Below are 26706 nucleotides of genomic sequence, written 5' to 3'. Positions count from 1 at the left end.
TAGAGAAAAAATACATTCTACATAATCTGTAAGCTTATTTGCATTGTTCTTTATAAAAAGAGCAATGCTTTTCAAAAATTCCTGTTTTATGCCAGAGCTGCTTACTAGTGATAGCTGTACAAAAGAATTTGTTACTTTAGCTTGAAAACTCATTTTCAAGAAGCTAGAGGGAGATAAATATCAAGGGTTAGATGGAAAGAAATCTTATGCATTTTATCCTTCCAGATATAAAGCGAATTATATATATTGGTGCTTAGTCATTAAGTAATGAGGCTTTAATAATAGTCACCCATGATATTTTAATTCACAAAATATATTAGAAATGAATATGACAGGTGAAATGAATTAAATCATGGTTTATCTCGATGAATATGCAAGTTATTTGATTTAGGCACGAGTACTTTCCCCTTAGTGAATTCTGAATTCTCGACCTGTATTTCTATTTATTACTAGGCATGTAACCAAACAATTTTTCGAAGTTACGGCGGCATAAAGGGGACAAACTGTACTCTAAAATCTGCTTTTGCTGAGTTATACAAAAACGGTTTTTATGCATCCAAAGCAGGAAGCATTTTACCTCTTAATAATATCGCATAAATATCATATTTACCGCACCTCTTGGTTACCCAAATTTTGGAAGATTTGCTAAGATCTTAACATGGTTTTAGTGCAGCATTATTTACGTTTTCAAATGCGTTAGTTTCGATTAACTTATCTTCTATAGTACAGTAAGCATATTCTGCAACAGTACAATAGTATCAAAAGTACAGTAAGTCTTTGAAAAAATAATCTACTGAACATCTCTTAACATGATGATTATTTTGGTAATGATTTTAACTATAACAAATCATCCACTCTGTAGTTTGTATGTTAAAGAAAGAATCGCATTAAACTATCGCAGAAAATAATTCTCTAATGAAATAATGTTCATTTGCTGAAGAATTGCTAACGTAATTTTAAACTCCGAAGGCGTAAGTAATTTTTGGTAATGGAAGAATATATGGATACATTCTAGATTTGTTTCCAATTAACAATTCCCTGTTATACAAAAATAGAGGGGATAATAGTTCTATCAGAATAATTTCTTTTTGCATAGCACGGCAACTTAAATGAATTTTTTTAAGGAGTAAATGACACAGATAATCCTTCAAATCATCATTATCAAAATAACCTGCGTTGCTTTCATACACAGTGATGCGTATGATTTAAGATTAAACAGGAGCATTGATCGGATGTAGTTTGAATCATTATTATGTTGCAAGAATTAAACGGCTACCTTTGAAGGCACTGACCTTCGATCTTAAATCTGCTGAAGATCTGAGCACACGTTAAGACTGCAAGGGAGGGGGAGAGACTGGGGATAGAATCCATTAGGAGGCGCTTTTACCGCTTGGTCCAGGAAAACACTAGAGGAGGGATTTGGCCAGCAGAGCACGTTTGAAAGATTCTACAATGCGCCCTGTTCAATTTGGTCCTAAGTTGTCGAGAAGCATTGTGATCTGTGGATTAATCGGCCTTCAGGGATTAGGACAAAGGTCGTATTTCGGCCAAATTCCGATAGTTCCTGATACCAATACTAATCGACGATTGTCACTAGCCCAATCACGGTTGTGGAAAAGACATAATTTTCTGTCGCCCAGCTATTTAAACTGTAATTTAAGTCGTTTCACTCAAGCATTTATCTTTACTTTCCTCCCTTTTCTTACGCTTTATTTCTTTGCTTCTAAAGCTTTTGTTTCGAAGTCTTCTTTTAGAAAAGAACTTAGTTCTTTTGCATTCAAACTTTAATCTGGAAGCAAGAAACGAAAGCTTTTATAAATTTCAGTCAAAAATGATTGTAATTGATAGCAATACTCTGATAAAAACAATCTATATTTTTTATACCAAGCATACGATGCAGTGGTTCAATCAAACTTAAAAAACAATTTATTAAAAAAAAATTGTTTTCGATTTTTACACTCCATAAGATATTGAATAACTCTCTGCATTTTCAAGCACATTTATAACTCGTGAATTAACTATTTACTTTCAGAAAAATGTATAAAAATTTTTATAATCTTACCATGCTTAGGACTGTGTAATTTTTATACAAGTATTTTTTTCATTTATAAGCATTCTATAATTTGTGTTTAGTTAAACATAGTGTTTAGTTTATATCTTTTCGAAGTAACAGTATTTGGATAAACAGTTATACTGTAGCCATACATCAGTTTGAAACCGATTTTACTTCTTTACCAGGAAAACAGCACCTGGAGAACTGCGATTTGGGTTGCTTCACAATTTCTTAAATTCCTGTGGAAAATATCAGCTACCCTTTAAATGTCGAATTTGCTAAAATATAGATTCTACAGAGATTCAAAATGTTCTTTAAGAGCATATTTTTTTATTCCTGATGTGAAAAATGTACTCCAAGTACCTATGATAGCAAAGAACTTGCAAGTTCCTACGTTAAATGTAGCTTGAAAGCTCATTAAACGCAGCTTATAAGTTACTTCTCCCTCCTTTCCGCATACCTTCGTTATATAAGTGGAAAGCCTGCTCAACGTCTATTTGGGAGGTCCGGAGTTCGAGTCCCGGGGGGAGCACCGCACATTTTTCACGTTCCACCATTATAGGACACATCATAGCATGGGCAGCGTTACAGCGTTCACATTAGTGATTAGGTTCATCATAACCTAATGACGCTACAAGTATTAAATCTAAATGCACGAAATTCGATGAAACAAAATTTTGCGTTGCTTTACATATCAAAGCGAGCAATTTCTTGAAATTTTTATTTTGCATGTAAATGCAAATTTATGAGCAGTTTTTAATTAAATGATGCTACCGAATCATATGTAAATAAGATACACACAACACTATATAATGAAATTTGCTTGATAATTTTTGTGTACAAGAATTCTTATAATTAAATGCTATATATCATTTAAATAAATATGATAATGTAAAAACTAGTAATAAAGGTCTTTGCATGTAATTCAAAGTGGATTATGATATACTTATAAGTTTTTAATCGTAAATCGTGTATCAGTTTTATAATTATCACACATCTACTTGGAACTTCATGTACATCGAGGAATAAGGGAATAAATATTTAGAAAATGACAAAAATATTCATGTTATAGCTTTTTATTAATAACTAAAATTTTAATTAAGTAGTAAGATTGTCTAAAGCCATGGTTCAGTAAGAGAAACGTCTTCTCTCTTTAAAATTAAATAAAAGGTTTCTATAGTTCTGTACAATTTCAGGCAGTTCTTAATTAAAATATACTCTTAATTAACACATATTTTAATGAAGCATTCGGAAAATTTTAAATTTCTCACAAGTTTTTCTGTATATTACCACACCTCAGTTAAAAGCTTTGTTTTTAAAACAAAGTCTTAAAAATTTATTTAAATTAGCAATAATTGCAAAAATTTAAGAAACTGAAAAATGTTCCTAATTAAAAGGAGCTGGGCAATGTGTATAATTTTGAATATGTGTAATTTTTTTTTTCTTTTTTCTCTCTCTATTTTTTTGGAGGGGGGGGGGCTGGAGTAAGAAATAAAGTTTCTTCTTTCTTTCATTGCAGGGCATACTTGATAGTTTCCATTATTCTGAGCGATTGCTTCAAATAATTCAGATCAGCATATGTTTAAGATCTGTAAATTTTCCAGCAATAATTTAAAGCCCGTTATCTCTTTTTCCTAAGGTATCAAATGTAATCAATCTTGAATTAAGCAAACAAATAAATATGAAGTGACAATTTCTTTTGGAATTGTTTTAGAAATATAATTTGTGGTTACATAAAGTAATATAACGCGGAAGTTTTTAATCCAGTGTTACAACAAACGAGTCGTGTGTTATTTATTAAATATAATAAATCTTGAATTAAGCCAACAAATAAAATGAACTAACAAGAATTGTTTTAGAAATACCTTCTGTGGTTATATTAAGTAATAAAAAGCGAAATATAATAACCATTAAATGTTGCAACAAAGCGTGTCATGTAACATTTATGAAATATAATAAATCTTGAATTAAACAAACAAATAAATATGAACTACAATTTCTTTCGGAACTGCTTTGGAAATATCTTCATTGCTTTATAAGGTATATTCTCCCTCCTATCCGGCCCACCACCGGTTGAGCGGTAAAATCACGGAACACTGGTAGTTCGGTCCGAGGTTCGAATCCCGCGAACGGGTTATCTGCATGGGCGTTTTTGTAGTTTTCCCCATGATGTATATGAACGAGTTTCGCTTAGAAAGACCTCCACGAAGGCATCCTTTCCCTTAGGCAGAGAGCCCTCGAGGCTTTGCCGTAATAACTTAAAACCAACTCCCCCCCCAAAAAAAAAACTCTTATTTCCGCATGCCTTCGTGGTGTGATTATAAGCATACTCGAAACGTGTTCAAGAGGTCAGGGTTAGAGTCCCCACGAGGCCACTGCACATTTTTCAAGGCTCCTACTTAAAAAAAAAAAAAAAAAACCTAATGACTCTACAGCTTATATAAAGTAATGCAACTTGGAAGTTTTTATTAAGTGTTGCAACAAACAAGTCGTGTATCACGAGCATTCAGTAAAAAAATACATTTAATCAAGTTAGAAAATTCACTGAACTTTACAGTGAAATGTGAATTTGACTTCGTGACTATCAAACTGTTTTCTGAGCAAAAGCGATTCAAAATACTACATTTAGCAGTAATCAATAATAGGCTATTTCTCAGACTTAACCGGTATGTGTTGCCTTTTCGTTCATTCATTAACTAAATACTCCTTAATTTACATCGTATGCAAAAGCATATTTCCAGAAGTCCTTTCCAACGACTGTTGTGAAACCCAAGATGTATAAAACTCATTTAAATATTTGAAAAACACTGCGACAAAATCTTATCCCGGCAACGCTATTAAACGAGTTCATTTAAGATACTCTGGTAAACCAACTGGTAAATGAATATTACCATAATACCCCATAAAATCCCTTTAAACTTTATACCGAGAAACTTAATCTCACCGAACACTGCAATTGGTATCTCAATTTTGAAGAGCAAAGCCGGATTGCTTGGGCAAATTACAGAACATTAAAAAGGACTCAAGGCTTCCCATTATGGGAGCAGCCTTAACCAAGGCCGAGCTAGAAATCCCACCTTCCAACATAAAAGTCATTTGTTGTCTCCTTTTGTGATGTTTTCGGGATCTGCAGGATTTGGGTTTGAGGGAACATTCATGGAATCGTCGCATTAAAGCGGTCAGATTCGCAATCGTGGTCGTGGGAAGTTTTTCCTGTCTTTTCCAAACGTTACATCCGTATATTAATGGAGAAAATATAGATTTTACCGAAATATAATACTTCATGCTTTGCTAAGAATGATTCATAATTTTTATAAGTTTCACGTTAAGTTAAAGAGATAATTAATGTACAGTAATAAATTTATTTCCTAAGCATTTCAGCAAATTTTATTAACGAGGAAATCGCTATTCTTGTTCTGGTTTTCTAAATATATTACTGTCAAATTTACCACATAAAATTCTAACTGATTTCATGTACAACACGGTGATTAAATTAAAATGAACTTAAATCTCTATACTCACCGTGTTTCCTTTTTTCACTGGAGAAGAAAACACGAGGAGGAAGCGTAAAAGACGTAAAAGATTTGATTCGACAGCTCAGGATAAAATTTTGTCAAATTAATGAATAAATAATAAAACCAAACGCTTTTGATGTAGACTTTTAAATTTACTTATGCTACATTTCATGACATACATATAAAACCTTGAAAATTCCGAGACCTATTGAAATTCTAAACAGAAAAATCAACTAATTAAGATAAGAAAAGTGATGTAAAATAATGACATTCATGTGGCAGTGTAACTGCCACTAAGTTTCAAAGTTTTCATCAAAATTATTTTGGGCTAATTCATATGAAATTATAAAAAGGCACCTAAAAATTGGGAAGCGGTATATGAGTACAAGAAACGACATAACATGGATTGAAAACACTTTTTTTTTTTCTCATAATTACACCAAACAGCTAATTCTCTTGAATCTGGAACGATAATTTCATTGTCCGGTTAGTCAATGATGTTGAAAGACGTCTATGTTTTACTACAATTACTTTTTTCAAAAAAAAAAAAAAAAAAAAAAAGAAAGAAAGAAATACGTGGCCTTGCATGAATAATCTGTTGTTTTTAATGTCGCTTTAATGTAAGCATCGTTATAATATTGAAATTTTCTACAAGTACTTCAAGATCAAAGCTCTTTGTTATTTCGGTTACGTAGTTATTCATAAGTTCATAAATCTATTATTTAAAATGCTCTTCACAGTTAATTTTTCAAACTGCTTTTTTAATTTAAACTTGTTTTTTAATTAAAAACTTGTTTTTTAATTTATTGTAACTCGCTAAAGCTCCTTGTGCACGACAAATGTAGAAATTGGAGCTTACTTTTGTAAGGTAAGAAATCATTTCGTGCAGTAATAAAGCAAACAAAAACACAGAATAGCAGTCCTGACTTCACAAAAGCGGATAAGTTCAATAGCCAAGTCACACCAAGCCATTTTAAATCGTTCTGTATGCATAATCCAGGTCAGTTTAAAAGTAAAGCAGGAGAAAATGAGATGTTTTACATTCTGAGGCAGGTTTTTCGAACAATCACACAAGTCACTTTATCTTAGGTTGAAACGTAACAGATCATTTGAAAATTTACCGAGACAGATAAAAGTTAACATGCCTGAAATTTGTAAACAAGAAATCCTCGTTGTCTCTAAATATATTTGTATCATTTGGATAAATCAATACCCTTCGAATTTGTGAACATTTAAGACGTCGAAATCTATATACATCTATTCTATGTGCATCTGAGTGTGAGCGAGAGTCCTTTTAATTTTTATATATTGGGGCACTAGATATTTTACCTTCCATTGATAGATGGTTATTCTAAATCAACTTATCTTAATAGACATCATTATTTATTAATATAAGTTAATATGCTAATGGTTTCGTAGCAACCTTTTTTTAATATAGTCCAAGAGAATATACTATCCAAGTAGGTATATGAAAATTTAATTCTGTAAGAAATTTTCTCTTACTTTGCTGCGCGTTCGCAGTATCATTGCAAGCACTTCCGGCTGCGAAACAAAAGGCCAAGAGTTCGTATCCCGGTAAAGGCTTCCAGTGCTTTTTAAAGTGTTTTACACAGAAATATACCTAATGACCTAAAATTTAATGAAAGTTGTTTAACATCTATTCTGAATCCAAGAATTGTATAAAGCAAAACGAAAAAAAAAATATATATATATACTGTTTTACCATAAATCATGCATTTATTGAAGCAGCCGACATCTTACTAAAGTATTCGATTAATAAGAAAAATATTAATCGCCTTTTTTTTTATAAGAATATATGATTAGACATATATTTTTCTGGAATGGTATGTTTTCATTAATTTTGTCTTGCTCTTGAAAAATTACTTCAACAATTCTTTCAAAAATGAACTTTCTTGTAAGACTATCCATTTAATTTTTATTATTTAGCTAGATATGAATAAGAAGAAAAGAAATAACACTTTTCATCATGATATTTGTCCCATTGAGATCTCTCATATGATGCTTAAGTAGTCCCCATTTATTGCTTTGCATAAAATAAGTCATACATTATTCAGAGTCTAATCACTTTTGTTTCTGAAATTTTTAAAGAAAAGTCAACTTCGTGGTGACAAACGTCACGTACTTATCTAAATATTTAATCATGATAACAGGATATAAACTAAATTCATACTTCATTTTTAATTTGCGGTTATGCAATTTTCTACTCGAAAATAGCCTTATGTAAGCTTGCCTTTTGATTCAATGCTTTATTATTCGACAAATCACATAGTAAGTTCGTTACGAGTCAAATAAGCGACAGGGCAGACTAGAAGCAAACTAAACTAAATTATTATTAGTCTCAGGCATGTATCAAAAGAAACAGCTAAACTCAGTTTCTTTCGCTGTGATTAAAATATGCTATAAATTTATTACAACCCCTAATCAAAAGCTACTGTACAAATAAAACTAATGTAATATCCATTAGTTTTGACAGAATAAAGTAGTCCATATCATGCAAGAAATCTACTTCAAATCATTGATAAAAATTGTTTTAAACGTGCTCTAGATCCATTTAGTTTTCCTTTGCGTAAGATTAGATGCTCTCATATTAGGCTCTTATACTGAATAAAGAAGAAGGCAATATGGCCAAAATGCGAGGACCGAAATAAAGCAACTTTTCATTTAGTTTCCCTTTACTGTCTTCAAAATAAAATAATCAATTCTATTTCAGAGAAAGTCATTCCAATTCATCGCAAAATATTTTCTTCAAATTAGCATTTTTATAAACGAACGCTTCATTGTCCTCTGAATTCGTACTTATTGTCTCCTTCATTATGATCCGCTCCACTTTATCGAGTTATCGCTCCATTAGAGAGGCTAGAAATAAAAGATCCTGAAGAAGGGATTCTAGTCGAGCGATCAGTTTAACGCGGAGTTTTCATTTTGAAACTTTCCCCGCCTCAATCGTCATTAAAAGCAAAGCGTTCGCTACTTTAGATGCCCGCGGTGGCAATTTCCCCGCAGCTAGACCAAGCTCCAGAATCATTCAAGTAAATCCTCTCTCAATGAGATATAATAAATACAGCGTCTGGCTGCGGTATTGGCCTCGAGCGAAGGTTTGCAAACGTAATCCAGAACCGAAACTCCACACCCTCCGTCTAGCAGGAAAGAAGAAAAAGACTGCATTCATTAGCTTAAGTTGATCAGAAACTGTCTTCATTAAATGCTCTGGTCCGGTAATTATTCTAGAGTTGAAACTATGCAAATACGGCTCTGGGCTCCGATACTCTTTTCTGTAGGATAGCTTAGTGGTTTCGGAACGGGTCTACACTGTATAATGTACCACTTCCAGCTTTGTTCTGTATCTTTGCCCGTAGCACAATTTGCGATCTGCTCTCTCCTTTGAATTCCTTAATTGCCTCAACTACAGAAATACAGAACTAGTGAGATTAACAAATGTGACTATTAGAGATACAATGATGGTTATGTTTCTCAACTTTGTCTTCTTTTCAGAGCGTCCATAAAATTGTTCATGCTTAGAGCTATAAAGGAATGAATTATGACTACATTACATAATACAAATTTATAAATCAAAACAATGTATTTATTCAAAAATCTTCATGCGTTCGCCTTAGTATTTTTATTTCCGTTCAAAATAAAAGTAGCATTTAAGAACAAGAAACTTGGAAATGGGCAATACCTTACAAGACTCGTTTCTACAACGCTGGAATACATTTAATATTTTGAGTCAAAGTTAATATAAAAATTAGTATGCATTTTTTTCAGTTTAGAATCATCAACTAAATAAGATCCTTATGCAATTACTTTCTTTTCCCATCTTTTTTTTCCAAGATTTATGAAGGTTCTTTCCTTTTTGCCTTTGAGAGTACAGTTCCCTAAACGAGTATTTATGATGGCACAATATTCTTTACCACATGAAAATTCTAATTTTTACAGTACGACATCGACAGAAACTTAGAATAAAGAATGTAATCCTTTGAAACACATCAGTTAAATTAACACAGCAGACTTACTCTACCATAAAAGAGACTGAAAGGTGATCCGGAATGTCGAATAAGACGAAATTAAAGGTTATTAGAAGAGAACTACTTGCCAATACGTAACAGTTTATTATATGCTCTTGATTAAAAAAAAACAGAGTTATACTTAATCCTGTAATTTTACCTTTGTATTCAGTAAGCATTAGAATGATATTAAGGGTTTCCAGCATGAATTAAGAATTCGTGATATCGGAATGAAACAGAATGGAGGATAATCTAAATCGAAATGTGTCGAAATCGAAATGAATTGAACTTTACTGAATGCTATTTCGATTAAACATATTGATATTGATGCCGAAGATATACTTTAAAAATTTATTTCTTGAACTCAACACAGTTAGTACTTGCATAAGAATTTAGTATACAGTTATAAGATTCCAATATAATTCTAGATTACTATCGATCTAATGTGGTAAATGCTGATAATTATAAAAGCAATTTACATAAACAAATCTGCTTATTTTGATTATAAACATACTGGTTAAAAAAATAAAATCTAGCCATGTGATCCATGGAGAAATAATTTTGCTGTGTTTGTGAAACTTATTCTGATGAAAGAAATAATTGGTTTATTGGAGGTAATGAATCTCTGTCCTAAGTATGATATGCAAGAGATCATTTGGAGATCGAATGAAGTATAATTTTTACTCTAAAGGATCCCCAGTGCAGATTTTACATCACAAGGAGACAGTAGTTTCTAAAACGAACGATGTGAGCTGAAATCCTAATGTTCGTTGTTTAAAATTATTTATTTCCCAATGAGAAGAATGACTGGTTGCTTTAAGTTGATTTAAACTTGAGAAAATTTTATTAAAGTGAGGTCCTTTAACAGCGTTTTCCTTTTTCATGACATGTAAGTGACATAGGCACTGAATGAAGAAATTCGTTCAATATCAATGACTTTTGAGTCAAAACCGATGCCTTAAATAATTAACAGAACAACAAATTTCGCGAATATTCAACTCTAGACAAAATTTCTTTATTCTGAAAGCGATGTAGAAATTTTAGTCACCTAGAAAATGAGCTCCTTTATCAGAACTTAGAAATGGCATTAAAACAATATCAACATTACTTTTTTAAAAAGAAGATCAATTTAATCTTTTCAGTTTGTTGTGAAAGTGATTCACATGCTTCCTGTAACTTATATAAGAAAACAGAGCTAAAATTAGCTGAAGTTTTAAGTAAAATGATATGTGAACACTACGCACACTAGAAAAAATAATAGAAGTTTTTTATATACGATGAAAATAAATAAAATTTTAAGTAATTGAGTTAATAAAATCTGCTAGTATTATACCACAGTAGTTATAATATTTCTATAGGTTTTTAAGTGCAAAGAAAAGCGGGAGCCTCAAATAAAAGAACTTTAAAGATTGCTAGATTAATCACTTATAAGTAAATGAATGGCAACGAATTGCTTTCAAACAATCCTCTTAGCGTGTGAATACTTTTTAAGACGAACAAAAAGACTGCTTCCTAAAATTTGAAGTTCAAAGATTAGCCTAAAATAAAAAATAAATGTGAATCTTTCAAGCACAGAGTCATTTCTACTTTTATTACCTGAAACAGCATTTCCGGGTTTTCAATGGCTTTGGAAAAAAAATATTTTATTGTAAATGCAGAGTTTATCAGTTGAAATTGCCACGTTCTCCATAAATCCATTTGTATTGATAAGTACTTATTTAAATCGCCATAATAGAGGCAGAACCATAAACGTTATTTTTCAAGTCTCTAAATTAAATATTTAGCTAAGCAACTATTGTGAATCAAAATTTTAATACAAAGTTTTGAAACGGCTTCATTACTTTGTAAAGCAAGAATATTTAAAAACCTATTTTAGAAAGAATGTTCATTAAATAGCCTTGAGTATAGATGAAATTTAGTAAACCGTATGTGAAAACAAAATTGTAACGTTATTTCATATTTTGTGAAGAAGATATACAATTTTTCACTAATAGCAGTTAAATATTTCATTAATCATCAGACTGGCTTCGAATAATTGAGAATTCATGTATTTATAAAACAAAAGTAATTTTTTAATGACATCTTCCGAGTGTCAAATATAAAATGCACTATTTAAAAGACTTCTCTGAGTAAGCTCCATATCTTTCGAATGATGATTCGCTAAGGTACTTTTTACCTTAATTAACCGTTCTTTTCTTCGAGAATGGAGTTTGTGTTTAAACACATAAAATGCACCAAGGCAAATAAATAAATAACAGGGTTTTCCGGTATCTGAGAATCGCGTAAGAAGAATTAGTGGCTTGAAACCAACGCGATAATTCGTTCCATAAAGCAGTTCGAGAAAAGAGCATGTACTTATACACTGTTTATCTTTTAAGTTCTGCAATGAAGCTTACTGACGGCAAAATAAATTGTCATGATAAACGTTTAAAGCATTCGACATATTAATTAACTCCATTAAATGATCGCGGCAATCTGTCACTTAAACTATGTATTAAATCTTTCATTTATGCTCTAGAGGACTGAAGATCGGCATTTAAACAGCGCCTGACTTATTAAACTATTACGATGATTGTAAAATCTTGGCAATTGGGCAAGTATTTAAGTGCATGGCTCAGCAAAGAGGGAGGAAGGATTTGTCGCGATATAGTTGATTAGAGTATCGAACCAAATCTCTGTAGAATTCGATTCATACAGCTTTATTCAACTGCAACGATTTCGCTTGTCGTACAATTAATAACAACCACCAGGAACATGGATCAGTCCCATAAGGATAGTCCGCGCGAAAGGGTAATGACAGTCCTTTCGCAAGTAGTCTCCAGCTTTCCATTTGGGCAGCGTGAATTGCAGATTATGTCCTTTCTCCTGTATAGCTTAGCCGGTAATAAGCCCTCTTGACGCTTGGCCCAGTAATGAGCTCCCAGCACCGTGTTCCACATCGCACTGGGAATATTGAGCTGGCCTCTGACGCCAACTTATTGTTCGCTATCGAAGGCTAAGCTCAATTTCCAACGTTAAATGCGTCATTTTCGTATGCTAAACGTCCGTTCAAACTGGCCACTTCAAACGCTTTGTCGGCACTTTGAACTAGACACTTGCCACTTTACATAGATATCAATAATAATTTCAGTTACAGTGAATATGACAACTGTTAACAATTTAAGTTTATTTCTCTAATTTGTCTTAAATTAGGAGACCTAAGTTCTCCTCATGTTTTGGAATACTTGTGGATTTTAAACTGCTTTTGAAATACCTGTTAAATTTAAAATTAGTTGAAATAAAAACATTTAATCTGTAAAATGTAACTAATTGGTGATCTGCAGAATATTTTGGAGTAGCGGTTGTGTGAACTTACAAAGTTTCGAGAATTTGTAATGCGCTTTTAAGTATGCAGTGGAATTATTAAACTTTAAAATTATAAAACTTAAAGCGGCTATCCTGCCAGGAGTTGAAAATTTTGATAATCGGACCAGTATTTAAGTATATAGTTTAGATAAAATTCCAAAGAAGCATTCCCACTTACAAATTTTTAATTACTCCAATCACTAGTTATGTTACGCTGAACTGTCTTCGAAAATCGAAAAATAGTAGAATATTTCTTTACGGAATTCATTTCTTATTTTACAGGCTGAATGCATGATTATCGTATTTATGTAAACGATAAAATGCGTTATTTCTTTTGCCAAAATTCAGTCTATGATTCAGCTTTCATTTATATTATTCGACTTTTTAAGTGCTTAATTAATAATAAATGAAATTAACTAACATCATTTTTAAAATATGAAATAAATGGGGGAGCGAAATTTATAATAAAGTATGTGGTCTCATTACTGTAAATAATTGCAGCAAATTTATACTGTTATGAACATGAGTGAGCGTATATTTGGCATGAATGCAAGTTAATTTTCATACGTATACTTTCATATTTTAATGGTAAAGTGGAAAATCTGGCATTTAATCATTTTTCGCCGTTTTGAACAAGTCGGATTCATCACTATATACCTCTAGGTTACTGTAGCACTTATGTATTCTCCTACAATGTTGTACACAAGAGCACACATGTATATGTTACGGTGAAACACCAAAATCTGGAGAATGTCGACTTTCACCGGTGAATGTCTACATTCACATAGTCGCTTGGTGTATGTCCGAAATATTTTCCAAATACTCTTATTTCCGACTTACACCGGTAAATGTCAACATTCACCGTGTACTAATGGTGAATGTTGAACACATAAGAATATTACATTTTCTTCTCCGTAATTCGGTCGCGAAAAAACGCACTTGAGACTTAAAATAAGAACTTAAGAACATAAGAACTTAAAACACACTGTACATTCAAAATGAGAAAGGAAAATAATAGAAGTTAAAAACTTACTAAATTACGCGATTCAAATCTTATTTATTGCAACAACTTAAACTATTATGACACTTTGAATTGCACAAGAGGCCCTTGCTTTTACAAGTGCATTTATTTGTGGAACACTTCCTTTTCCAATGACAGCGTGTACATATACTCCTCTCTTTTCAACCTACACCACAGCATATCTGTGATTGTCGACATACACCGGTGAGGGTCCGAATGTACAAGAATGTAATGCAATATTCGATCTTTCATCGACGTATTTGGTGAATGTTGACATTCCCCGGTGATATTCTCCAATAAGTCGATATTCTCCAATTTCGGTCTTTCACGGTAACATATACATAACATGCAAGTAAGTGCTATTGAAATAGCAACATGGTTTTTAATTATATAAGGATGCTGTTTAATTCTGCACACATGGTTTCATTTGAAATGCGGTACTTTTTTTTTATCAATTTTTAACCTGGTAAGTTATTTTTCTTATTCTCTAATTAAAAGGGAATTCATCAGTTTTAAAAATCTGCAAACCATAATTTTTCATTTTTGCTTTTTTAAGTTCGAGACGCATTTTGGAATGCATTTTATATGTCATTGATCTTGCGGTGTTTATTGTAATGAATTATTCCCTTTTATTATTTCTAACAAATATGCTTATATATTACTAAATTTCAACAAAACCTAATAATTCTTTCCTTGGTAGGAATCCGAAGGTCAGAAAACAAACAATGGTATTCATTACAGACTTCAGCTTCTATACGCTAATGGTAAGTATGCTATGCTATTCTAATTCCAAAGTTTACTGTAATAAAACAATATTTAAAATTTAAAGCTTTAAAATGTTCTGTGGATTAAAGCTAAGCAATAATAGTGATCATGACATTTCTGAATTCCAAAGAGAGTTCTATTTCGGTATGAGATTTCCAACTGAATGTAATACCTTTTTGTTTAACATTAAATAATAATTTATTTGTATATCATTTTGCATTGAAAACGTAGTACGTTATTTTAAGTACTTTATGTTCTAAATAAAATATAGTATAGGGTACAAACTTTAAAACAGACAGTTTCTTTGTTAGCAAATATTCTTTCTGAAAATGTGCTTTCATTGGAGAAAGAACCTATGCAAATCAATTTTCAAACTCCTGTTATTGTTAAAACTAAAATATCTTTCTAGCAGCGTTTATTCTATACAATAAAATGTATGAAGCATTTGCTGCATACAAGATATCTATCAATGAAAATTTAATGTACATCAAGTTCATATTAAATGCCTAGATAAATCCATTAGTACTTTTAAAGGATTTAAAAAACTGTTTTGTTGTAATTGAAATTTTTTTTTATTATACTAAAGAAAACTTTCCGAGCATGGAAAACCTTCTTCAAACCTCGATCTTCTAAGTCAAATTCCAAAAGCTTCAACATTGATTTATTTTTTTTTTCATTAGTGATAATATTATTTTTAATAATTTAATTATTAATAATAACGAAAGAGAAATAATCATTTATTTTTCGTTATTATTGAGTACCTCGGAGTTTGATTTACGAAATAAGAAATGATTCGGTATTATGAATGTATGAATTTTCCAATTAGACGCCAAAGGCTATTCATAATTATTGTCAGCTTCCTGTCATATTTATACATACTTATATTTTATGGCTTAAACGTTATTAATGAAACGAAAGAAAATGGAGTGAGAAACATGATATATTTATGTTTTCATATATACAGCTTTACCCTCAGGAAAGGGAACAAAAACGCAACAATACATAGTGCAAATTATAAGCGATTAAGTCATTTAGATGTGTGTAATATTAATTCCTATTTTCTTCTTCAATGGCCAGACAGCCCAAGATGGGCCCTTGCCTTCCTCAGAATCGAATTCCAAGCTCGCTCTTCTATCCCTGGCCATGGACATCCAATTGATTACTTTTAAAATTCTCGAGTCTGTTTCCAAACAGTCGAGCCACCTAAGTTTAGGTCTCCCTCTTTTTCGGGTGCCGAATGGTCCTGCATCTTTTTAGTCACTCGATTTTCATCCATTCTGCACAGGTGTCCTGCCCATTTAATTCTTTGAATCCTTATATATTTTACTATACCTATTTTTTTAAAGCATTTATAGAGTTCAGAATTAGTTCTTCTTCTCCAGATATTGTTACATTTTATGCCACCAAAAATATTTCTCAAAATTTTTCTTTCAAAGACAGAAATAATACTTTTAGCTTTTTCTGTCAATTCCTATTTTAATTTCCTAAAAGTTAGATATACACATTTCAAAAAATATTCAGGTTATATACTTTAAAATGTTATAAAATTAAGTTTATTAATCTAATCAGATTTAGTGTAACGTGTATACGATCCAGTTTCACACAGAAAGCCAGCCACGATAGCATCCCTCCCCGTAGGCAGATAGCCCTTGATGCTTTACCGTAATCATATAAAACCAAAACCTTATCAGGTTTAGAAGAAGGTTCATTTCCGCCACTTACTGTGATTAAGTATTCTGATATAAATTTTCATCTGGAGTTAGAACCAAATGCTGTCTTTCTGTATGCCAATAGTTGTCTAGAAACGATAACTCCCATTTTTGGATATCGATTCTTAAATTCTATTTTCCTATTTTGCTTCGATCCTTTCGATTTGGTGAGAGATGTGACCAAAATAAACAGGCACAAAAGCAAGCATCGCAAGTTTTCTCATCTTTCCCTCCTTCTATAAACTATACTATAAGCAATGGTTAAGATTTTATTTCCTTTATTTTATGCTTTATGATTTTCCTTTAAAAAGAATTATGCTTAAGACACAATAACACGCCGAATAAATACTAATTCAGAAGTCAAACAACAAAAATCAGCGTAATATTTGCAAAATTTTCACGGGACTAGTTTCGATGGTTTTACCGAACCACCATCTTCAGCTGCAAAACCGCAAAATCGAAACTAGTCCTGTGAAAATTTTGCAAATATTACGCTGATTTTTGTTGTTTGACTTCTGAATAAGAATTATGCTGTTTTGTTTGGAAGAGGTGAATATGGATATTTCTCAATGATGTAAGTGGCAGTAACCAAAATGTTTACAATTTTAAGACATATGTAATTTACGTTGCCGAATAAACTATTATTTGTAAAATATGCAATAATAGAATTTTATATATGAATTCCAAACAGATTTTTTTCCTCCTTTCACGCCAAGCCCGTCATGCTAAACAGATATATGTATTTAAATATACGTACAATTATTCAGATGATCTTTTTACTCGTAATTACATCTTACGAGGCACTAAAACCCAAATAATATTGAAAGAAATAATTCCGATTTTTAGAAACAGCGAACAGAAGTTGTTCGAATTATAAATTTATAAAATAAAAATTCAAGCGTCATCTGTTCAGTAATCGAAAAGTGAAAGCTCTTCAAACTTAGCGATAAGGTGATTTTTTCTTAATAGTTGAAGTGATTTTTTATTTCTCGTTGGCAGCTGGAATTAATCTTTTCTAGCTCGACCATTTGCCAAAGAAAAACCATTCGCATTGCATATTCGTCTTTACCACGATAGAGAGAAAAAGAGATCAATAAAACTTCTCTCCGACTGATGGGAGGCGATATAAACGTTTTAGAGCAAATTTGTAAAGTTTAAATAATTCAACGGGTGAGCTACTACTTCTTATCAAACTATGAGACGTTGCGATAGGAGGTTGAATATTAAAGATCCTGCTATTACCCGCCCGTCATGCCGAGTGATATCCACGGCAGGGCGATTTTCACGGCGAAAACTGAGCAGCAATGATAGGCTTTGCGTGAACGAAACACTTTGCTTTTTGAGCCATTAAAGCCGAAGCAGGGCACACCCTTCCACAGACTGCATCAGATAGTAGGTTCGGCTAGCCTGTTACTTTTGTATTATAGAGTACGGGTAGAGAAATCGGGCAAATGCCAATGGTTAGCTGACAGAATTTCCTTCTATAGGTTCTTTTTTTTTTTTTTTTTAATTTTATTTCCCCCCCCCTCTTCCGACGTCTCGCATTTGCTCACGTCCTACGCTTGCAAATTGTATTTTTAGAACTCCGAGTACAGTGTTAGATATTTTAAAATATAAAGGCATCATTTTCTACTTTCAAAACTTGAGGCAAATACCGCCCTCACAAAAGGATTAAATTTCGGGACTCTTTTATTATTTCACATTGTTTTCCCTCCCTTTCGAATAGAACAGTCAAATATTTTCGTATCTTATATAACTTTGCATGTAATCTTAGGTTATTTCGCTCTTAATGTTTAAACGTAATAACTCCAGTATTACTTAGAAATAGCATATAGTCAGTTCAAATTTTTTGTATTCTAGCTGGTTAGTGTAATGTGGCAATGCCTGTACTATTCTGTAGTGAAGTGTCTGGTGCCCCATGCAATTTTATCTGTTTACCTGTCATTGCCCTTATTGTTTTCTGATCATGTGACTCAATTTTTACATGCCGTATGAAATTTTATTTATTATTCTGTTCGTTTATCTACCTTTTTAAAAATAAACATGGAATAAACATTGGAAAACATTCTTTAGGCGGGAATTAGCTTTTTAAATGCAGTATTTCTAATTCTCCAAATTGCAGTTGCATACATTAGCATTATTTTTTACAAACTACAATAAATTGAGTTAAGATTATTTAACAAGGCCTGCATGTCTAAGCTTCATCTCATTTTTAACACAGAGAAGTCCAGAGATGCAATTCCAGAGATTCGTACCCCCTCTTCTCCTACAATCACCCCTTCTATTAAGAAGAATTTCAGACTAACAGATTTTTAAATGTTTCCATTCGAAAAAGCCCTACTATCATAAATATCCAAGTCTTTCTTGATATTTGAATCCAAACCCAGCATATCCAGCAGTCAGTTTTCAATAACCAGCGTATCATCTGGAGAGAGAGAAAACGCCACTGAATTTCTAAATTAAAAAAAAAAAAAAAAAAAAAAAAAAAATTGTCAGCAAATTTTTTGAGGAGAAGATTGATTGTCAAGAGAATGCATATGACATATAATTAAAATAGTTGAAAATGTATAAATCTGAAAACAAAACAAGGAAATCTTTAAAATCTATTTTAGCTTTTGCAAGGCCATTAATAATTATGAGTAATTATTAATGAGTTTACGTATAAGTTAATAAGTTATGCATATGAGTATTAATAAGTTTGAAAATTGTGTCCACGCCATCTAGCGTATAGAACAATAATATTAATTATATAAAGCATCTTGTTAACATATTCATCGAAACTGCTATTAGCAGTTCTGCTTTATAATGATACTTTATGCTATTTTTTCTGTGTAAATATTAGTTTATTTAGCAAACAGATCTTTAAGAAATAGCGGAAAATAACAATGCCTTACATTAAATAAATGAAAGCTGCTAACGAAATTATATCCCACTCTCACAGCCTGGGTGAAATAAAAACCAACGCTTTTAGAAACTGTGGGCTCCAGCTGCAAGAAAAGAATCCCTTCGAAGCTACGAAGCACCCCCAATATCGTCTGTTACCATTAATCTCCTTCTGCTTGTAATACGTTCGCCAGGCGGCATAATGGTTCTGCCGAAGGGTGTCGATAGGTTGTAAACGGGTCCTTTATGGTACCCTCCTTGTTGGAGGGTCAACTCGTCTTGTGGTGGGATTAAATGAATGGCCACTTCCAACTGATCATCCTCCGCTGAACAATGTCCATGGTTTGATGTCTGTCAGCATCCACTTAGGTTAGGGTAATGGAGATGCTTTTCTTATTTTTTCATTATTTTCAAGCAAAACATAAAGTTCTTCAGTTACCACCACTCAAAATTTTTTGCTTCTAGAGATATAAAAGCTGAATAAAATACAAAATTTCAAAATTTTAAATACAGTGTAAACATTTAAAATTTCATAAAAATTTTTATTTTCGATTTGTAGCAGTCATATGAAATACATAAGTGCTAATGGTATGTAAAGAAATATATATATATATTTATCTTAGATATGCGGAAGTATGAAAGGAAGATCATCATAACTTTGGCAAAGTTTCTCCAATAAATGGCTAAAACTATGTGGGACAAATAAGGCTTTTGCCTTGATGATTCACTCTTTTGAAGCTCCTTAGATCACAAGGGAAGGATGACACAGGGCTTTGCCCCCCAAATGTTGTTCTTAATGCGAACAAATCTCCATTAAGGGTCGTTCATTCAAAGCTTATTTTTAATTTTTACGCAAACAGGATGAAATCCTGATATTATTCTATACCAGTTAAATTTTCCTCAGCATTTTTTTAGAGATGTAGGTTCAGTATGTTCATTTCTAAGAATACAATATCTTAGACGAAAGAAATTAAAATCTTCAAAATCATAACATAAAAACATTCCAAGCGCTTTTTCAATTGGAATACTTTTGTTTTCAAAGATTCTGCTTTGAAGTTTAAAAAAAAGTCTTCAACTAAATAAAATTTTAAAAAAATGATCTTAGTAAAACAAATGAAAGAAACTGATAGATTTATACACCATTTATTATTTATTGATTGGGGATAGTATTATAATTCTATTTCAAAGTTTCTGTTTTATGGTAAGGAATATTTTGATGTTAAGAAATTACTTTAGCGTTTGAAGGTACATACGACTGTATAATGCTTAATTATATAATGCCTTTCAAGCATTAAAAAAATTATATTCATTGAAGAACTAAGCTAGATTTTAGTTATTTGCTGAAAAATTTTTTCTAGGCTGAAAAGCCGCCTGTTTGCTAAAAGAAAACCTATCATTTCGTTTATTTCAAACACTCTAATATAAAATTAAAAATTTAATATTTTTGATTTATTAGTTAAGTATGTGATATTAACTTAAATACTAGAGTTATATTAGTTAAGTATGTGATATTAACTTAAATACTAGAGTTATATTACTGGGTCATTTGATTTTCATCCCAATTTATTTCAATTATGTTAACGAAAAATAATTAGTAAACAAAATTCTAAAATAGCAATACTTATGCTTTAAGCGATAGCAGATTAAAAAGCAAATAATAACACTTACAACCTTTTCCCAATACATCTTTGCTGCAAATTAGTTTAATCCACAATAACCTTTTAACAGTTTAAGGTATAAAAACTTGTACAATGAGCCTTATATTAAAACATTAACGTATTCAATTTGCGTTAAATTTGTCTTCGTTACAGAAACCTTTGGAAATGGTATATTTTACTGCCTCTTTAACTAAAATGAACGGAGCAATAAAATACTGAATTGCTATTTATTAATTATTGAATTCTTATCCATCTTTCTAAAATATTTCGAAACAAATGCAAGAAGTCCTTTTTCATTATTTTATGAATTTTTACAATGTTTTGTGACAAACTTGAAATATGTATCTTAAAGCGAAAGATATGAGCAAAATAAAAACACTGCAGATATGAATGGGGTTTAGGAAAGACGCATTACCTCTCATAAACAATTTCGCATTTGCGCAGATTGTTGATAACCGCTATTCAGAGTGTTAATGTCAACCAAGAACCACGCTATAAAAATTATCCTTCTTTTCACAACCTTTCATGATTTCGCGATTAAATGCAAAGGTGGCAATCAAATTATCCTCAGTCTCAGGAGGGGCCTGAAAATGTCTCATACTCTGTAAAAAAAAAAAAAAATCTGTATAAAAAAAAAAAAAAAAAAAAAAAAAGTTAAATGTTAAATAGTTTTGTATACAAATGTTTTTTGATAAAACATTTCTGTCGATGAGCAAGAAGTCTTTTTAATACTAATAAAAGAAGATTATTTCTCTATTATCAGTACAAAAAAATATTAATTGGTCAAAATCACTATAGGTTAAGTTAAAGGGTTTTGAAGGAAAGAATTAACGAGTTATTGACAGTCTCTTATTTTCTTGGCTTTCTTAATTTTTGTTACCTATTTATTGTATATAGAGTTTCGTAAGTATTTTTTTCATTTACCTCCCCTTTTTATCACCCAGATTTTTCGCGACCCCGGATATTAAATATAGAATAAAAACATAAAAATAAATATTTTTTCTTTAATAACTTATTTCTTCGGTAAACAAGATACAAATGAAAAGAAGAAATTTTTGGATTTGTCTCAAATACACAAAAATTAATGAAAGAAAATTTTAATGAGACGGGTATGCCTTTTTTTCTGCATAAATTAAATCTCAATGAAATATTTGATATTGCTGAACGTAAAGCCTCTTCAGCTTTTTTTAGTGTTGAATGATATTTGGATTTAATATACACTAAAGTCGTTTCACGTAAATATATAGTGCTCAGTGACAGAAGAACATTTAAAGCCATTTCAGAAACCAGAATTCGGTCTGGAATTTTTGTAGAAATTCAAGTTTTAAGTTTCGGTCACTCGATAGAGCTACTAATTCCTTATGGGCTTTATATGGCAAGTGATTAAATTCATTAATCTCGTTTCTTTAAATTCATGTACTTGAATTAAATTTTCGTCACCCCAGAATTTCGTTTTACGACCTAATTTTCTCGACCCATAGTTTAAGAAACGCTGGAATATATCAATGAACTAATGTTTGCTTAGCGTATAACTTATCCTTATATTTAGCTACAACAGGGACAAAATTTCGGTTTAATATCAATTAATATTTTGCTCTACTAATTGCTTAACGTATAATTTACCCTTATATTCGCTTACAACAGGGACAAAATTTCGTTTTAATATCAATTAATATTTTGAAATAATACAGAATATTAACCAGAGTTTTCAAGCGTTCATTAACATTGAAGAGCTTACCATAAAATGTGCAATAAAAAGATCAGTGATAAGAAAAAGAAGTTTTTATCTTTTAATGTCGCCGTATCCGATACGTCCTTTTTAAAATAGTTGCATTTTGCGTTAATGAAATGTATCCAGATCCTTACTAGAAAATGTAGCCATTGTTTAACTACTTTATTGAATTTACTATTTAGCAAGCGTTATATTATCCCAAATCTTAATACCTTTGCCAAACGTAAATACTCTATGTCTGTATATGGAGTTTTTCATGATTTCTCATAAGACTACCTAAATATGAATTTCGTGTAGCGATTATCCACCGTAAACATAACCTGTTTTACCTTCAATTATCCTCCGCAAAAGATACCTTTCCAAGAACACTAACTTTAGCTGGATGGATAAATTGGGAAATTGGTTTCTAAATCAAGTAAATAAAAAATCAAGTAAAAGTTCCCTGATATTCGTCTGAAGCAATGAAATATACTATAATAGGCAGTATTTGTATCAATATATATATGTATTACAGAGCATAAAAATTGGCATACTTGCAATTTCGAGGCTGATTATATGGTATTGCTGATTCAAAAGAGTTTAGTCAAAAATAAATTAGTTGATTACCGTGTTTTAAAAATATGCCTGGCAAGAACGTATGAAACGATTGCATACCAAACCACTGGTGACACTCAGCAGTTAACGGAAAATTATCGTTGCATTTCCGGATTCATCTTTTGCTTAATATGTACAGATTAGCGGTTAAAATGGTATCAAAAGTAACTGATTTATTTTCAAACTGACGAGTATATTCAATTTTTTTATGCTCAACATAACTTATTTTTGTCAAGACGAGAAACTAGAGACTAAGACTTTTTCACGAAAAGGGAGGAAAAAAAAAAAAAGACTAATGCGAAAAAGAAGCACAAATGGCGCTTAAATCATGCTTGAAATTTAAAAACTAAACAAATGGTGGTTTGAGTAAAAATGTGGAGAGAACCACTTGCAATTCTCTCGTGCATATTTTCATAGTTAAACAGCCAGAGGCTGTGAGCTGGAAATGATTGTCTCAAGCAACAAAAGGAAGATGTTTACTTTAGTGTCTCTACGCTCGGCATCCTCATTAAGCGAATATTTAAAGCGTTTCTCACAAATCTTCTTTTTAAGTGAAAAGAACAAACATCTTTGTTAAATAACGCTGTATCACCGGCAAAGTGAGCTGTCTTCTTTTATTTTAATCTCAGATAATCTCCAGAACAAAACTTCCACGCTCTTTCTCCCCCCCCTCTTGAATCTGCTATTAAATTTATATTTAGTATTATCGGTTTGATTTTCTTTCTTTTGCTTACTTTCTTTTCCTCTGTCTTACGTTTAAACATGAACCAAGCAAATCTTTTTGACACAAAGTAAAAAAAAAAAAGTTTCACTAATAAGGGCGCAGTGCAATCTTAAGTTTCTCCTTTAAATACGGTTGGTATACAGCATAGTCAAAATGATATAGATTAACCCACAGAAAAGCTTTTTTTTAGTTCAACATTTAATAAATTCTTATTTATCTTTTGAGTTTTGAGTCTTGGATCTGTTTTTAAAAGCTGCGTATATTCTTCACGTGATAAGGTCGATTTAAAAAAAGAAAAAAAACTAAGGCAAGGATTCAGTCTTCTTAATCCTTAGCTGGAACTAATGATGAGATTGCGCATCCATAACAGTAAGAAAGATAAATTTATGCAAAATGTTATGGAATTTTGATAAAATAGGGATTTTCGCTTTCGTATTTTATCTCGTAAGTCTTGTTTTTAAAGAAATGTTCACAAATAATTCATAGATAATCGTATCTAAATAAAGTTAATATGTTCTTTAATTATGTTTTGATTCTGCTGCATGTTTCTTTTATATCAGTTACATGATCTAATTTTTTTAATCCCCGTTTCTTGAAACTGAGTTAAATTTTTTAAATAGAGATTAACTTAATAGAAGGAGATTTTAAAAATAAATCTTTTCTTCATCATAATTGGGCCTTAATATGTTAAGATAGAGAAGAAAATAAACTTCATGCTTATTAGATTTTTTAAAGTTCTAGAATAACTTTATTAAACCCATAATTCCCAAGAAAATTTATTATTAATACTTCTCAATTTAGTTATAATTATCTTAGTAAAATATGATACTTCTCAAAATCAGTGCTTGGTGTGGTTATCACGCTCATAAATTAAAGAATATGTATGTGTACATTCTATAGGCAAGTTATGATTTTAAATAAAAGATGAACGAAATTTCTATGAACGTAGAACTTCCTTTGACAAATTAACAGCAATGATGAAACGTTAAAGTACATTAATACGAAATAATGGATTAATACGAAGTACATTAATACGTATTAATTTGCCTAATGTGTTATGAAATATGCTAATTTCGTAATTTCAATTATTTTAAATACATGGTAATAAAGCATTCAGCATTTTCAACCGCATTAAAATTAATATTTATACTGTTTTCTACACTTTGACTACAGAACTGATTTTCTTAAATTTAAAATGCAAGTTTATTATTCTGCCATAAAATAAACTTGATTCATTGATTGATTCATTTATATAAAATATTGCATAAGGTAATTCTGTCATTCAGAAATGACTGTTAGCAAAAAAGCAGCTCGAAATACCTGTAGCAATAAAGTCAGTTTTTTTAAGGGGAAGGCAATTACGGAAGTCAGTTTCGATTGAAATTTAGCTTACGGATTTTAATGATACTGTTTATCAATCACAACAATAAAAAATGTAAATTTTACAGTAAATGTTGATGAATATTTAAAACTAAATAATATTATAACAATATCATAAAAATTAATATGCATCTATTGCACTGATTGTAAAAATTCATTAAAAACTTTTATGTAACTGGCCGTTAGAAAGTAGAATTTTTTTAGGGACTAGCTGTTTAATTAATTCGTAATATAATAACCGTCACAAATTATAAATGTATTTTTAATGTCTGGTAGTAAATTTTAGGCACCACATATATAATTAAATATTCAAATCCACATTTTCCCCCACGTGTATCAACAATGTTAAAATTTAGTCAATAATAATCATTATATAGATTTAAATGCCATATGTGGAAACCGTTGTTAGTGCAGCTGTTGAACATCGGACTATCTCTATAAATTTTAAGCTTTAGAGCATAAAATTCCTTCATTTCCCTTTAGTTAATTAATGACGATATCCACTGATATTTTTACTTACGTCACTGGCCCGTATTTAGTTAAGTGAAAGCTTTTTTCAAGTTTGATTTTACGTAACCCATAGAACGTAACGCACAGATATTTTGATCATATTTTTCTTTAAAAACTAAATTTGCCTACAAAAATATACATACATACGTTTTAATTTTTTAAATGCGACAGCCACACCAAGCTCTGAGTTTGTATATTAAAGAATATTTAGTTATAAATTTTCTTGTAAATTATGGGTTTAATAAAGTTATTCTTAGATCTTCAAAAAGCCTAGTAAGCATAAAGCTTATTTTTCTTACGCCGTTTGGTTAAAAGCACATCAATTTTTTGTCTGCTAGGTATTTTAGTTTAGAATAGCCTTCTTTCAATCGCTTAAAATACATTCCGTATAGCTTTAAACTAGCTACTAACTTGCCATTTAAATTTTCTGCTCTAATGGCGAGAATAAATTAGACCAATTATTTTTATTTTCTTTGATTTATTCGTATTTTTATAATAAATTTCCAATGCTTTACTTTTGCAAGTTTAGACCTTTATTCTTCATACTTAAACGTATGGCAATTCCCACGGACTCTTGCAGTGAGAGTCAAATGACACGCACAGAAGTCTCTCTGATTTTTTTTCATAATCTCCAAATGTGTGTCAGAATCAATTTAAGAACATCATCATGTACTATTTTTGCTATTTATCATGCAGCTTTATTTTTAATTTTTAAAACCTAATATTTTTCACATTTTGAATAAGCCAGCAAACTTTTCATTCAGGGATGAATAACAGAAAGTTTTCTACAAA

General features: G+C 31.1%; 1 protein-coding gene across 3 annotated transcripts in view; it reads left to right on the top strand.

The window, feature by feature from the left end:
* Nucleotides 1-26706, top strand: part of kn (EBF transcription factor knot) — a 386251-nt gene that overhangs the window by 32165 nt on the left and 327380 nt on the right. For all 3 annotated transcript variants that reach the window (XM_085809758.1, XM_085809759.1, XM_085809757.1), the window contains exon 3: nt 14660-14723. In XM_085809758.1, the coding sequence (XP_085665884.1) occupies nt 14660-14723 (64 nt within the window). The remainder of the gene's footprint in view (nt 1-14659; nt 14724-26706) is intronic.

Source organism: Stegodyphus dumicola, chromosome X2 (assembly GCF_044657685.1).
Source record: "Stegodyphus dumicola isolate Sdum_Otavi_A_Nest chromosome X2, ASM4465768v1".
NCBI classification, from domain to species: domain Eukaryota; kingdom Metazoa; phylum Arthropoda; class Arachnida; order Araneae; family Eresidae; genus Stegodyphus; species Stegodyphus dumicola.
Note: the sequence above shows the minus strand (reverse complement) of the source record. Positions and strands in the feature narration are given on the sequence as shown.